This window comes from Halyomorpha halys, unplaced genomic scaffold, assembly GCF_000696795.3.
Source record: "Halyomorpha halys isolate HHAL.00 unplaced genomic scaffold, Hhal_1.1 Scaffold28.1, whole genome shotgun sequence".
Classification (NCBI taxonomy): Eukaryota; Metazoa; Arthropoda; class Insecta; order Hemiptera; family Pentatomidae; genus Halyomorpha; species Halyomorpha halys.
In genome coordinates, this window is record NW_027110130.1 from 1,603,616 (window position 1) to 1,620,466 (window position 16,851).

At 28.4% G+C, this 16,851-nt stretch overlaps 2 protein-coding genes across 2 annotated transcripts in view; both read left to right on the top strand.

The window, feature by feature from the left end:
* Positions 1-4,741, top strand: part of LOC136795971 (odorant receptor 10-like) — a 13,010-nt gene extending 8,269 nt beyond the window's left edge. The window contains exons 4-5 of the mRNA XM_067048238.1: positions 2,928-3,083; positions 4,640-4,741. Of these exons, the coding sequence (XP_066904339.1) occupies positions 2,928-3,083; positions 4,640-4,693 (210 nt within the window). The 3' untranslated portion in view covers positions 4,694-4,741. The remainder of the gene's footprint in view (positions 1-2,927; positions 3,084-4,639) is intronic.
* A 5,651-nt stretch (positions 4,742-10,392) lies between these two features.
* Positions 10,393-16,851, top strand: part of LOC106683659 (odorant receptor 4-like) — a 9,978-nt gene continuing 3,519 nt past the window's right edge. Inside the window, exons 1-3 of the mRNA XM_014425270.3 lie at positions 10,393-11,230; positions 15,037-15,136; positions 15,221-15,328. Coding sequence (XP_014280756.2) covers positions 10,395-11,230; positions 15,037-15,136; positions 15,221-15,328 — 1,044 coding nt within the window. The 5' untranslated portion in view covers positions 10,393-10,394. The remainder of the gene's footprint in view (positions 11,231-15,036; positions 15,137-15,220; positions 15,329-16,851) is intronic.

A 16,851-nucleotide genomic window follows, 5' to 3' on the forward strand; every position in this document is an offset into this window, starting at 1 on the left:
GCGTTTGTCAAGTAAGTGTTGTAGCAATCGGAATCTACGAGCAGTTTCTTGTCGTTTCAGTCTTGTGTGTGGATTCCAAGTAAGTCTCTTGTCAAGAGGGAGTCCTAAGTATCGAATCTGTTCAACAGGCATTAGTGGTGTATTTAGAAGGGATACTGGGATTTGTCAGGATTTATTTTGATTCTCCAGTTTTTACACCATTCTTCAATAGATGTTATGTGTACCTGTAGTGTTTGTGATGCATTAGTTAGGTCGTTGTTTACAGAAATGTAACAAACGATGTATTCACTAAAAAAAATACTGAACCAGCTGAACATAAAACCCACTTTCTCGTCTTCTTCAAAACATTCTTTACAATTTACAAAGACGGATCTAAAACAGACCAATGATCAGCTTTATCTGTTGTTACCAATAACTCAGTCAAACTCCACAAACTATGCAACTTATTCACTCCTGAACTCAGCGTAATAGCAGCAAGCGTTTTACTCCTGTTTGATTTTGACCTGCAACAATATAACAATAATTACAGACACGTTAAAAGATTTTTATTATGCGGAACACCCGAAAATTTCCTACGTCCATTTCGACCTAAACACTCTACAAAATCTGGGTATGTCCGTTATATAAGATTCCAAGTCGCGTAGGAATCGCCGGGAATGAACTGACCGATAAAGCCGTAAGAGAAGCACTCGAGATCCCGGGACGGGGTAAATCAATTTTAACTCAATCAGAAATGAGCGAATCCCTCGAAATATAAGTCAAAGATTGATGTCAATCTTTGTGGGACAAAAGCCGAAGGAGTAAATTAAAAATTATTAAAAAGGATTTATTTAAAAACAAATTTGATCCTTTTTCTCTCAACTTTATTCTTTTCTAAACCTTCCAACGTTTCGACCCTCAGATCATTTTCAAGGATATCTTTATTTTGTTGTCATTTTCTTTTTTAAAAACTTAAAAATGCCGGCTAATTGCCTTTGTCCCATCTATAAATTCTTCGATATAATTCTTTCTTAAATTTAAAACTTTTACTTCAGGTTTGTAAATGTAAATGAAAGAAAGAAGAGAAGTGGTTAGTAAAAGTTTTAAATTTAAGAAAGAGCTATATAGAAGAATTTATAGATGGGACAAAGGCAATTAGCCGGCATTTTTAAGTTTTTAAAAAAAGAAAATGACAACAAAATAAAGGTATACTTGAAAATGACCTGAGGGTTGAAACGTTGGAAGGTTTTGAAAAGAATAAAGTTGAGAGAAAAACGATCAAATTTGTTTTTAAATAAAGTAAACCACTCTCAAACAAGAATATATTAATAAAAATTAATTAAAAAGAATGTCAAGCCCTGGGGTACCTCCAGCCGCAAATGCCGTAGAGAGGAGGTAGTACTGACCAGGCTGAGAATAGGTCACACGAGGCTCACCCACTCCTATCTTATTTCAAACCAAACCCCTCTAAAATATCAAATTTTAAAAACAATTTAGCAATTAGCCATATCTTCCAGTAATGCCCATTTTTCATGTCACACCTCCAATAGCAACTCGGATATTCCAAAAACCTTTTTTATTTTTTTTTAATATTTATTTATTGCTATTTACAACTGTACATTATAATACATTTAGTAAATCTGATCTAAGTTAAATTGGAGTGTTACAGCCGTGTAGAGAAACTAGCCATTGGTAGCACCCTAATGACATTTTACATACCTCGTGGATGCAAGGTTAGAAACTAGGGGGTTTGAGTGGTTAGAGAGTTTATAATGGAAGGAGTGATATCTGGTTCGGGCTAGATGGGTTACATAGGGAACTCAAAAACCTTTAGAGACGATGATAAAGCAAAATTAATTTTTCAGTTTTTAAAATCACAAGGTTCCCTATTGTTAAAAAAATCTAACGCCTTAGGGAATTCCCGAAATCTTTAAATATCAGGTTCTCCCTGTTTTGGGTTATCGGTAATTGAAGAATATAGAAAAATAACATGTGTTAAATTATTGCACAAAAAGAAAAATATATAAATAATCATTAATAGTATAAATAAAGTATATATGTTGGGTTAATTGTGTTAGTAAATTAAAGAAAACAATAATGTTTTATAACAAACAAAACAATAAAGAAAATTTAAGAAATTAATTAATATAAACTATAAACAAAGGAGAGATTTTCTTAAATACCAAATAAAATATTTATAGTTGATAGTAAATTAATGACGTCAGCTGGATGAACAGGAATAACAATCTGACCCTAAGATGAGGAGGAAGGTGTAGATGATAGCCGTAGGATGACAGCAGTCCCTCGTAAGCTGAAGATGACAGCAATGTAAACTTGTATATCGCAGTGACAGTGACACAGTGCGACACATTGCGCTGCCAGTCGTTACGAAGCCTCACAGTAAAGTGAGTGTTTTTAAACAAATGACGTTTCAGACAGTGTTTTGTTATAAAACAGCTTCGCAATTGAATCGTTATTACAAACAATTGAATATTCCTATTTACAAAATATCTTAAATTATACTATTCAATAATTTTAAAAAAAAGTAAATAAATTCGATTGATATAGTTATATAGATCTAGTTATATATCAATATAGTTAGGAGTGTATGGTACAATCCCTATAACCAATTGTCCAAATACCTCTTATATAAACCCATGCAAGGCTAACAAGGCAGATCTGGTATTAGATAAATAAATAAAATAGTATCAAATAGTGTTATGAAACAGTTATTTTGACAGATTCAAGTGAAAAATTAATTATTTATAAATACAACAGTACCTATCTTATCTATTTAATATATAATAATAACGCAATATTTAAAACCCAAACTAACTATTCGAAGAACCTAGCTAGTTCTGATTATAGTGTAAGGGTATTCCTTTGGACATCAAGTTATGGCCCTAACACAAATTTTTAATTCCTACATTTTTTTTTTGTCGTATCAGAGCTCGGACCTACATTTCGCCATCTACAGCAGTGACTGGTACAAGGCAGATGTGAAGTTCAGGAAGGCGGCTCAGATGATGATGATCAGGGCGAAGAAAGGAGTCACACTCACTGCCACTAGGATATATCCCGTCAACGTGGAAACGATCATGGCTGTTAGTATAATTTAGCATATTATGTGAAAGATTGATTATATACATGGTGTCCCAGAAATTAGTGAGAGGAGGTATTATACCTTAAGAAGGGAAAAAATCCAGGGAGGGAATCCAATCCTTACAGTCCAAAATCCTTAATGATCCTTACTTTGTCAAAAATTAAGTCATCTATCAGGACCTCAATGTTCCATATGTTGCCGATTTGGCAAGAGCCAGGTACTAATCCTTCCATGATAAATTTCTACATCACCCAAAACCACTTGTTTCTAACCTGACTTATCCTTCATTACCTGATGATCCTCCAAGACGTCTGAACAGAAGATGGACTCGAGATCTTCTCCTCTAAAAATGTTATTGGAGTTCTATCAACAGATTCTTCGCATGTTTTTATTGTCATTTTATAACTAACAGCAAATTTACTGGTTGTATATATTTCTATATGGTTGTAAATAATAATAAACAAATCATAAAAAAAAGCAATATAAATTATAATTTGTAGTCATTCTAGCTACCATTTATACATTTAGAAAAAAAAAATATTAAAACAATTTTGTTTAAGATATGAAACATAATTAAACAAATATTAAAATAAAATTTCACCCATTCATGCTTCATGGTAGAATTATACAGTTAATTTGATAAACCCAGACATAAATATTTTTATTTATTTTAATTATGTTTGTATAGTTTATTCCAAAGCATTAATTAATGTAATTGCATGAACTAATACAGGGTCTATTAGCTTGCTATATGGATTTTTGTTTTTGATTGAATAGTTTTGGTATGCTTTTTGATTTCCTTCCAATTCATTTTAGCTTCTGTTTTTTATTTTCATTACATATAGAGAAATATAATGTGGCACACTTATCTGTACGCCAATAAAATGCTTATTATTTTATAATATTAGATGAATCATAGAACAATAAATAAAAAAACATTTTTACTTTAACTTATATATAGGGAGTATTAAGTGAATGGATAACCATTCTGTAAAAGTTAGATCAATCATTCTGTAGCCTAACTTATGGTTTGTTGTGGTATATATTTATTTTTTTATTTTAATCCTTTATAATATAAAAATAAAATATATGCTTTATAATATAAATATATAATATATTCTTTATAATATAAATATATATAATTTTATTTAGAAATATAAATATATTCTAATCGGTACCAAGAAATCCCCTCTTCTTAAACATTTTTCAGGGTAACTTATTATGATATTAAGAGGATAACATGAACTTAAGATACTGTTGGAAATGCTTGTTTAATAAGCAGCCAAAAAGTAATTATATTTGTTTTATTTTTAATTTAAATATTATTTCTGAGAGTCTGTTTATATATTTTTAGAATCCCATAAATTCGTAATTGCTGTATACAATCTCCAAAAATACCCATTTTTTTTCCTTTTGATTCGCCCTATTTACAGGACTTTGAAAAAACGCTTAAAATTCTAAAAATAAGTAAAACTTTAAGAAAGGCTTAATGCTTGAGTTTTTCTCAGAGGTGCCAAACAAGGGATCATCTAATTTGATATTTTATTTTTTTTGCAGATGTTGCAGTTCACCTATTCCGTATCTGCATTGATGTCCAGGATGACCGAATGATTGGTTCATTTAATATATGCGTTAAAAATAAATTAATTAAATATTTGCTCTTCAAGTATTTTTATTTGTTACCCTGGTCATCCATTAATTAGAACCTATTCAATAGATGTCTATTTAAAATGTTTTTGTACGTTTAATTTGTTGAACTCGCAGATTAAGGGGAAATACAGTTACAGATACTAAATGTAGTTACAGATACTAAATGCAGTTAGAGATATTAAATGCAGCTACAGATACTAAATGCAGACACAGATAAGAGTACTAATAGAAGAAGTGCGCCGCCACAGCGGACATTATTTACAATTGGTTTATTGTGTTCCATAGTATATGTACCTATACTTCCATTTCAGTTCTTAAAATAAGTACCATCGTTAGAAAATATTTCGAATTACTTTTCCTTTATATTCTTTAGCCATGCATATTCACTTAAGTGAAAATTTAATTTAAACCTTACCGTTCGAATTCCTCTCGTATCTCAATCCTTACAATCCAAAATCCTTCGTAAAATCCTCAATGCTCCTTACTTTGTTACAAATAAAACCATCTATAAAGACCTAAATGTTCCTTATGTAACCGATCTAGCCCGAACCCGATATCATTCCTTCCATTACAAACTCCCTAACTTTAGTTTCTAACCTTTCTTCCTCTTTCATTCCTGACAATCCTCCGAGGCACCTGAAAAGAAGATGACCTCGTGACCTTATATTGTAAAATGTTTTTAGAATTCTACCAATGGGTAGTTTCGCTATATGCTGTATCATATCATTATGATCTTACTTTAAATTTGCTTGTTGTATTTTATATACAGTTGTATATGTCAATAAATAAATTTAAAAAATAACAGAACAACTATACTACTTACAGAAAATTTATTTCTTTTAAAAGGAAATCTTTGTTCTTATGAACCTTCTAAAATTCTTAATTCCGTTTCTCCCTTACTTCTCATTTCTCTCAATAATAACTCTCCTTCAAGAAAAAAAAAGATAAGTGAAACTGGATAGCATTATAGAAAAGTTTATATGGAATTTAGAGAATATTATTGATATGAAGTCAAGGACAGAAGAGATATGAAGGTCATGGTGCAGTGTTCTATTGGAACGGTAATAGCGTGCATTGAATATGGATCTAAGAATTATGAATTGAAAGGATTGGAGACGTTTGATGGTCGAAGGTTAATTTATATATTCTGTTAATTTCCAAACTTATCACTTTTTAGTGAAAGTGGGGAGCGGGTAGCTCATTGGTAAGGCAATGGATTACTAACTCCAAGGACTCGGTTTCAAATCCGGTTGTGGCAGATAATGATTATCTGTTACCTCTAGCCGTTGAGTCCTGTGGGTTCAGGAGTCCTCCAGGGTTTAACCTTAATTGGTAAATTAAATCACTATTTATACTTTTAAAAATTATTTATCTTTTTTTCCATGAAGACCTTTACCTTGACCTTTACTACAGTTTGAAAGTAACCATACCAAATATATGACTTCAATAGTAGTAGAGCCCGAAATCAGAACATTTGTTAAGGTTTAGTAGCTCGAGGATAAATTAATGAATGAAAAAATGAAGTGAATGAAAACTAATGAATAAATAATTTTATATAAATTATTCAAGTTCTTGAGACTGGTATTTAGCTATTAAATAAATCAAATGGTATGTTTTACAGGCTATTTTGCCCAGGTCATCAAATACAAGTCAAAATCACCCTATGAAAAAGTCAATTAATAGAAAATCAAATTAATTATTTATAAGCTTATGTATATTTATCCATTTTTTTAGAACTTCATTAATTTTTTATACTTTAATTTTAGATTAAAACTAAACTATCCACTATCAGATAAAGAAACTATTATAACCTTCCACACACTCAAATCGGGCTTTCAAATTGTATTTTGGTCTCAATTTTTATTTATTCCAATTATTAAATTCAAAGTGTAGTTTTAATCTAAAATTAAAGTTTTAAAAACTAATGAAGTTCTAAAAAAATAGGTAACTAGACATAAGCTTATTTATAATTAATTTAATTTTCTATTAATTGACTTTTTCATAGGGTGATTTTGACTTGAATTTGATGATCTGGGCAAGCCTGTAAAACATTTTTTTTTTAATTTGGTTTTAGGGGTGAATTTATATTTAAGGTATGGTATGTTATTAATAATAATAATGTTGTTTTCTAAAATTGTTACAAATGAATACTTAATAAGCTGTTAAATGTTTAGATTGTCCTTGAGGATGGCCGAACTGGCCGAAACCTTGGACTAATGATAAAATAAAGAATGTTGAGACTTAATAAGGATACCATTTGATTTATTTAATCAATAAATAATTTTATTCTGGCACTCAATTCCCTTTAGGATGAATTGCCTGACAAATATATTGAAAATTGAACTAAAAGCACACAGGTTAAAATTACATTAAAGCTTCAGGTTAAATTACAATTTATAATAGTAATCAATATATGGCTATAAACATTGTTCGCATTGATGCGAAGATTTGGTTATGTAGTAAGGGAAGGAATAAGTGCTGTTTAAAGGAAAGCATGGATGAGGATTGGTCAATGCAGATGGGAAGAGTACTGCAGATGCACAAGAGATGCACAAAAGATGCACTTATGAGGATATACTTATTTAGGATTTATCCTGTTTATTGTTGGCAAATAGTGAATACACTCTTCAAAAATATGTCTAATCGTAAGAATGGACTGACAGTATTTGCACGTTAGAGGTGGCAGTTTTCTGATCAGGTGAGAGTGCGTGAGGAGAGTATGACCTATCCTCAAGCGGGCCAGAGCAACCTCCTCCCTGCGGCTGTTGCGGTAGGATGTCGACCATGGTTTTACTGATCGTTTTATTTCTTTTAATATATTTTTTAATATTTTTTTTTATTTTTTATTTTTATACCAGATCGGCCTGGTGGCCCATACATGGTTGATATAAATTATATTATATATATTTTTTTAACAGTTGATTATGAGGGGGTATAGTCAAACAAATGACACCCCTAACTATATGCAATGTTCTTATTAAAAGAAAAAAAATAAATAGATAAGAATAATGATTCTTAATAAAACAGGAAAGTAAAATTAATAACAAAAAATAATGATATTTGTACACTTAAATAAAACAAACAATTGCCTTCTAATAGTAAAAAGAAACAAGTTAATTTGAAAAAGGGAAGAGAGAAAAAAAATAATAATGAATAAATAAAATGAATAATAATATGTAAATAGAGGTAGTGTGACTATGAAGTAATTTTATATTTATTAAAAATTTATAAAAGAATGTCCTGCAGCAGTCTGGGCTTCAGTCTTCGGGTTGAGGTTGGGTTTCCCAGGTTGTGAGGCGGAAGATCGTAGAGTAGGATCAAGAATATAGGTAGGTTCTTTTTATTTTAAAGACTGGGAATAGAAGAAACCTAAGAAGTTACTGCCTTCGGGAGGTTGGATAGAGCCACTTCAACTGACATGAGAACGCCTGGGAAACCCGAAGATAAATCTTACAAAGCGATTCATGAGTCTCTTCAGTCTCAACTCTAGGCCTGAAGATAACCCTTCTAGTGTTTTCGCTACGTTTGTATCCAGTTTTTTACGAAATGTCCATTTTTTTCATTTAAAGTCCACATATTTATTCCATAAAATGAAAATAATTGCAAATCTGGAAGTGGAAATGCCTGTAAGAGTTTGACATTTTTTTTCTTCTGAAAAAAGTAAACTAGGAACTTTACTTTCTGAAGATAATGTATGTAATCATAACTATAATCTATAACTAATGTATAGAATCATAACAGTTAATATAAAAACAACATACACTATAAGACAATATTTTAAGGTTACATGTCATAAACAGAAAATTTACGTATTTTTGGTAGAAGTAACATATTGTTAAGTCAAATTACAATTATTAGTTTTAATTACAAGCAGCCAAAGAGTCTTTCTAAATTTTGTGCAGGTCTGTTCTCATTCCACCAAGAATAATCTCGCCACATGTTTTAGTAAATATTTTTTCTAGGTTTTTGTTTACTTTCACTTTATATAAAATTCCTCATTACTGTTGTGAACGTTGATGAAATCGGACGCTGATTCCAAAACGTACTAACAATTATTTTCATTGTGGTTAGGTGATCTTGAAATTAAGTCCACGAAATAATATATTTCTAATGAATAATTTAATTGTTTTATTTTAATAGATTAATGCTTTAACTTGTATAATTTGTTTAAATTTATGAAATAAATGAACAAAATCCAAAATTTAAAAAAATATACAATATATATATATTATATATAAACATGGTTTTGTTTATTTACGTTGTTTTTTGCTGACCGCACCCCCCGACAAACTTCTCCAATGATTTCTTTTAAATGGACTAACTAATCTTATCCGAGTATCGTTATTAATATTTTTTATAGAATAATAAAATTGATTATTATTTATAATTTTTTCTGTCACTTCATAGTTTTACACATTAGGAAAGATTTCTATATTATGTGTCAGCTAATGAAGAATTAAGAAGTTTGAATTTTACCTGTGTTGAAAATTTTTAATTGTAAAATACTCAACTTAATTTAATTTAATTTGTCCCATGTAATCTTTATTGCCTATTACGAAAATTGTGACAATAATGGTCCCTAAATTCAGTCCATATTTGTATACTATATAATAATTCGTATTTATACGGTTCAAATAACATTTTTAAATAAAAACAACAATTTTATTTATCTTAGAAAAATATAGTATTTTTTCCCCGATCCCTCTAAAACAGAAAATAGTAGGTGAATTAATAAATTGCTTACATAAATCAAATTAAATACCAACTTTTTCTACTTGATTTTTTTTTTTTTTTTTTTTTTTAGTTTGGACTCATTTCCTCTCTTTACCTTTATTCATTTTACCATTATAACCTTAAGCCATGCACTATTAAATTTCTACAAATGTATTTCAATGGTGTGAAAATCTTTAGCTAAGTTATTGTTAGCAGATGATTCCTACCTACTGTAGTAGCAACCTCTTTGGATTAGAGATAACAAGGTCTTTGTGGAGTGTGTCAGTTTGTTTCCTCACCTATCTTCAGTCTGTTATACCAGTCTTTAAATTATTTCAACTTTATTTCATCGTCTCTATCTATCAATTTCATCCATCTGCATATCTACCACTGTCAATCTACATTTTTCACCCCTATAGAATCTCACTAAATTTTCTTATAAATCTTTCTATTTTAATTTTTGTTTTATATCTTTTCAACATCTTTCAACACAATATTTAAAACTTCAAATTAACTAATCTAATCTGGATATAGTGTAAGGGTGTCTCTAAAATAACCAGGCTGTGACTCCAACATATATTTTAATTGAAAAATAAATACCAGTACATAATTTTCGTGAAAAAAATGCTAAAAAAGTAGAATTATTGTTTTCTTTTTTTAATATAGAATTCAATTACTTAATTAAGAAAATTAATTTATCAGCAACAGATATATTTAAGTTATTAAAGACTGTTTACTTCCTTCTCGTCCGGTAGTTAAAAGCTTTATTTCATAATTGAACTACTAAGATTAATTTTTCCATTCAATTGACAAGATCTTCCGAGCAATCAATTATTACATTTCTAATCTAGGTTCGGTAATTGGAACATTAATAAGAAAATTAATTTGTTAGGAAGTGGTTATATAAGACGGACCGATTACTGGGAGGATCTAGTTCTAGCTGCGACCCATGGGGTACCAAGTCATCGAAGACTCAGACATCATCGACGGTCTGAGCGTGAGGTATCTCAAGATCTTCGGGATATGGAAGGTCATAAATGACTACAGGACTTCGGAGAAGAGGAATTATATTTTGAAATTTCAATTGATAATAACTTTAGTCTTGGCAATACCGTCGATAATACCCCAATACTTCAGCTTTCTAGTCATCCAAGTCGATATTCAGAAAGCAACAATTTTGAATTTTCATTCTTTACCATCGTTGCAAGTTTTGTGTAAACTGCTCGTTTTCTGGTTTCGTATAGACAGTCTTTGCAAGCTGTATAATTTAATGACCAAAGATTTCCTAGATAAGACGATCCCAGATTGCGAAATAGAATCAGTAAAACACATTTACACTAAAATGAGTAAACGTACGAATATTATAGTTTTGACAGCTTGTATTGTGATCAACTGCGGTGTGTTTCTTTTAGTATTGTTCCCTAGCATATCTGTTGACTACATCCTGTACCACACCGGTAACATGTATGAAGTCACAACTGGCAGGAAGAAGATCTCCACAGGATGGTATCCTTTACCAATGGACAAATCTCCTTGGTATGAAATAATATTAGTTTATGAAGGCTTGGTCGTTCTGTGGGCTGGATCGTTCATATTTGTATTCATGTGCTTGTATTATCAACTTCTCATGTGCCTTCATGCTCAGTTCATTGTGCTGGGATCGCACGTTTCCACTCTAAAGATTGAATCTCTTTTTGAAGAACTTGAAGCTACAGATAGGATAAAAAATGTAGAGATGTATAAAAAACTCTACAGAATTTTGCAAGATCATCAGAAACTAATAAGGTATAAATTAAATTTAATCATATTTATTCTATTATTTTGTTCAAGAAAGGTAGATATATTGTTAATAACAAAGGTTACCCAAAACGCTTATTTTTTTAGCCATATCACAAGTCCAACGTTTCGACCACTTCGGCTATCATCAAGGACAAATTTTAGTTTCACAGCCTAAAAATTAATTGTTTAAAACTTCTCAGGCTATCATGCCTAAGTCAAATAAGCATTTGCCAATATAATATTTAACAATAAAATACATTCTTTACAAACACTGTACTTTATTAAGTATTTTTTTTTACTAAATAATTCAAAACATTATCCAAATTATAGTCTCAAAACTTTTATTGTTTTTACACGTCCAACGTTTCGGCCAATTCAGCCATCTTCAGGGACAATCTTATTTCACTATGAAACATATTATTTAATATTTATCCAAACACTTCATACAGGCTGTTCTGCCCAGGTCAAAACATTTTTATCCAATAAGTCAAATATCTATTAAAATTCACAGTCAAAAATATTTTTCATTTCACCACTATCATACACTTTTATTACAACCTTACTTGTATGAAGTGTTTGGATAAATATTAAATAATATGTTTCATAGTGAAATAAGATTGTCCCTGAAGATGGCCGAATTGGCCGAAACGTTGGACGTGTAAAAACAATAAAAGTTTTGAGACTATAATTTGGATAATGTTTTGAATTATTTAGTAAAAAATTACCAGTCTCAAGAAAGAATTTTATGATTATAAATAAATATTTTTTTTTATTTAATACGAGTTTGGCATGATGGGCCGGCCTTACATGGTTAATGCACATTTTTTTTTTAACAGTTGATTAAAGGGAGAGGATGAGGATTTAGTCTCATACAAAAGACACCCCTAACTATATACAATGTTATAAATAAAACAAACATTTAAGATAAAATAAATAGATTAAAATAATAATTTTTAATAAAAGATAAAAGTAACTAAAACAATGATATTTATGGATTTAATAAAATAAATAACTGACTTCTAAAGGAAATAAATGAAGGGAATTTAGGTAATTGAACTTTATAAAGTACAGTGTTTGAAAAGAATAGATTTTATTATGAAATATTGTTTTATATATAATCATTTCACTTTCATTAGACTGGTTATTATTGTTTAAATAAAATCTTTTATATCCAAATTTAAGTTTCAAAACATTCTTTATTTTATCAAAAGTCCAACGTTTCGGCTACTTCAGCCATGCTCAAGGACATTCTTAAAAAACAATTTACACTTACATAAAATTTAAAAAAAATTCTCTGCAGGCCATTCTGCCCAATTTTAGTTAAAATTACTCTACTTTGTCACTATTTCATTAATATTAAACTTTTAATTATGATCAGTTTAACTTTATAACACCTTGCTATCATAACTTTTTTTATCTAGTCTTAAAATTCATATCTAACTTAATTTTAATTATTAAAATAAATTTTACCCATATTTTTAATTAATTGATTTTTCTTAAAATCACTGAATTTTATGATAGCAAGGTGTAATAAAGGTAAATTGATTATAATTAAAAGTTTAATATTAATGAAGTAGTGACAAAATAAGGTCATTTTTACAGCGAATTGGCCAAGGTTAGATACGTAATATGACTAATAAAGTGTTGAGACTTTTTGGATAACCTTTGTTTTTAATTATATATTTAGATTATAAGTATTATTTATATTTCCTCAGGTTAAAAAACACTAAAAACCGTATTTTTGTTATAACTCAATCAACAAAGAGTTTTCAAAAAAAGAAATCATGGAATCATTTTTTGGGGATGCTAAATATTAATTTCAAAATCGCCAGATTGTTCGTATATTACATATATTTTCTCAAGTTTAATATGTTTCAGAAAACTATATTCGAATTTCTTGTTTGACCCCCAACAACCACCGTACAGTGGGTGGTATAAGCGATTCTGCGGGATAAGACCTAATGTAATTGAATTAATTTTTTTTTGTTGGGGGGGAAGGTGTTCAAAATGATTAGTGCATATTGGAAAAATGTCATCATTATCACATGATATTTTACCCCCAAAACTAAAAAGTTTAATTATTTCTTTAATTTTTTATCGAAGTACGAGTTACCAATGAGGAGCAATAAGTATTGACGTTTTATACATTTCACATACAATATTTACAATGTACAAAATAAGTATTATAATAGCTAACAAGAAAATAAAATGACATAAAATTTACACGTAACAATATACAAAAAATACATAACAGAACAATTTATACACAAGAAAAAGAAAATTAAGCTTAACTAAAAATAAAATACACAAGAAACATTCGCACTTATATACAATAAGAAACAAAATAAATAATAAATTTTAATCATTATTTTAAATAATAATTAAAATTTAAATATATAAAAATATAGATAATTAATAAAAAAATTAATCATCTTGCTAAAAATTTACATTGAAAAAAAATTGTATCTTATTATGTATCATTTGCAGCTCAATATCATAAAACTCTACGAACAACACTAGAAAATGTAAGAGAAAGCCATTTAAAGTAGAGTAAATCTGCTAAAATATGAGCCCTAATAGAGCTATTTACGATCAGTGGATCTCCAGATATAGCTTTTTACAAAGTAATATTTCATAAAAAATGTACTGAAAGATCAGTAGCTAGAGAATTTATTTTGAGATATCTTTATCTCAAAAACTATTCAACGTACAGATATTTATTAGCACTTAAATTAACAATAGTTTAATGGACTATATAGTACATTTTTTATTTTATTATTTATATTATGTTATAATTTTTATTATATTATTATTAAGTGTTGATTTAAAAAAAAGCTATATCTCAGGAACAATAGATATTAGGGCTCATAGTTTAGCAAATTTACTTAATTATTAATTTAATGATGTTTTCTTAGGTTTGTAATGTTATTGTTTGTTTTAAAAATATAAAGCTCCAGATAAAAAATATATAAAATCAAAAAAAAAATTATCTTGCTAAAAATATACATAAAAAAGTAATGTATTATGACTTATTATTTCTGAGTCACTTTTATTAACAGAAATGTTTCTTTCAAAGTCGATGCTACCGTTGATAGATTTAATTTTTTTAAAATTATTTTTTAACATATATCAGTGGATCAGATCATTAATAAATTTTCATAAATATCTTCATTTCTATGAATTCTATGAAAGTATAATGTATACTAATAGTGAAAAATATTACTATTGAGATAAGTAAATATGCAAAATATATCGTTTGCATAGTTCTGAATTTTATGAAATTTTCGAGGAAGTTATAAGTTTTTTAAATTTGTATTTTAATGATCATCATTTCAATTGTAATTAAAAAAAAAAAATTGTCATCATTTTATCTTCAATAAATAATGAAAAGCGATAGAATATACGGACAATTTAAAAAAGTACTTTTTACTGATTTATGTACAATTAACAATTAACATTAATCAGACTATCGTAAGACACCTTAGGCCAATTAGTGTTTCAGTTTCTAAAATCATACCATTTACTGACAAAAATATAACATTGAACGGAAGTAAAAAAATAAATAAATAAAATAATAAATAATCAAATTAAAAAATAAATTAAATTAAACGAATATAAACAAAATTAAATAAAATATAAATGCCGTTGATGACCAATGAAGTTCGGCACCACTAAACAAAAAACAAACAAACCTTAAAATCGTAATATTTGGACTTGCGTTCGTTTGGTTACGAGGTACATATTTTATAAACTTATACAAAAGGTGGTTATACTTTGAAAAAAATAAAAATAATCTGTCATCTTAATTTCAGTTTCGCAGATGAATTGAGGACTGTTTACAATCCCCTGGTAACGATGATCCTCGGAATGGGAATATCTGTCCTTATCATTGCTGTATTCCAGTTCCTTCTTGTCAGTAATCCTTTGAAATTATGTAGATAGTATTAATTAAAATTAATTAATTTTTATTCCTGTAAATTTTTAATTTACTTTCAGGGAAAGACTGGAGACCCAATGTTCATACTGAGGTCCTTTATGTTTCTGTTGTACCAGTGCATCGAAGTCAGCATGTTCTGTTATAGTTCTTCCTTCATCGAAACAGCAGTAAATTATATTTTAAATTATATATTTTTTATTTATGAAAATAAAATAATAAGTTAGTATATACATCTTATATATCTTTATATATATTTTTTCTTAACAGTTGATGATAAGAATAGATATTATATAATTAAAGAGTTTTGATTTTCAATGAATTGTTTTGTGATTCAGTTTTATATATAACTAATAATAGCATTAACTATAAATAACTCCCACAACGTCTTCAGTAATACTTTGTGTTAGTCAGTTCTAGTAGATATTACAATTATTAATTATATATAAAGTAAATTTATATACTTATTACATCGTAAAGTCAATCACAAAACTATTGCCACAACTATGAATGATAACAATAAAGTTCTGAAACGTTACCACAATACAGTTGTTTCACTATTAACTAAAACATAACCGGCTAAAAAAAAAGATATTTTACATGCAATAAAAATAAACAGATATAAACCATGAAAGTATTTGACAATTATTAGAAAAATATTTTTTCTAGCTTTGAAACACATATTCAACGGATTCAATAATAGACTTATTATATGCCGTCGGAAAGCTAAATATTTTATAAATAATAATATGTACTATATAAAGTCATAAAGTAATGACGTAATGAAAAAAGATAATTGCTTTTATAGCCTTGCTGGCTAAATACATTGAGTTGCTATAATACACACCTTACCCATCAATACACTACGGTACAATAAAATTTTAATTTTAAAAATAATAATCGTCTATAAACTAAATATAATATATTAAAAATATATCCTTTTTGTCCCAATATTTTTTCATTACTTTAACACTTAACGTTTCGGCCATCCCAGCCATTTTCAAGGATCTTATTACAATATCAGAGCCAAAACCATAGGTTATTAACATAATTGCAGGCTGTTTGCCTTTGTCAAATTATTTATCATTAGTCATTGACACATTAATTATTTTACAGTATTTAGTATTAGATTGACTTGTATTTAGTATCACATTAATAAGTTTATAATATCTGTTTAAATCACTTATGTTTTTTCTCCTTATTTTTCTCACACTTCCCAACGTACAATGTTCCAGTTCATTCAATATGCTATTGAAAAAAAAAAAAAACTCTCCAGTGACCCACAATATACGTTTAATCCGGTAACACAAATTAAATGCAAAATAACAGAAATTATCAGTAAATAACAATTTATAAATAAATCAAAAATAAAATATTCACAGGATTAAAACAGTTTAAAAATAAATAAGTTTAGAAACTTTTTTTCATATTTTTCCATTTTAATGGAATTGTAATTTTCCATATAGCCAGGTATTAGTTTATTTGTATTATCATTATTTTAACCTTGGTTGGGGTCGATATTTTTCATTTTGTGAGACCACCACTCAATGAAAATAGATAACCCTTTATTTTTTTCCCCTAAATTTTATATTATATATTATATATAAACATGGTTTTGTTTATTTACGTTGTTTTTTGCTGACCGCACCCCCCGACAAACTTCTCCAATGATTTCTTTTAAATGGACTAACTA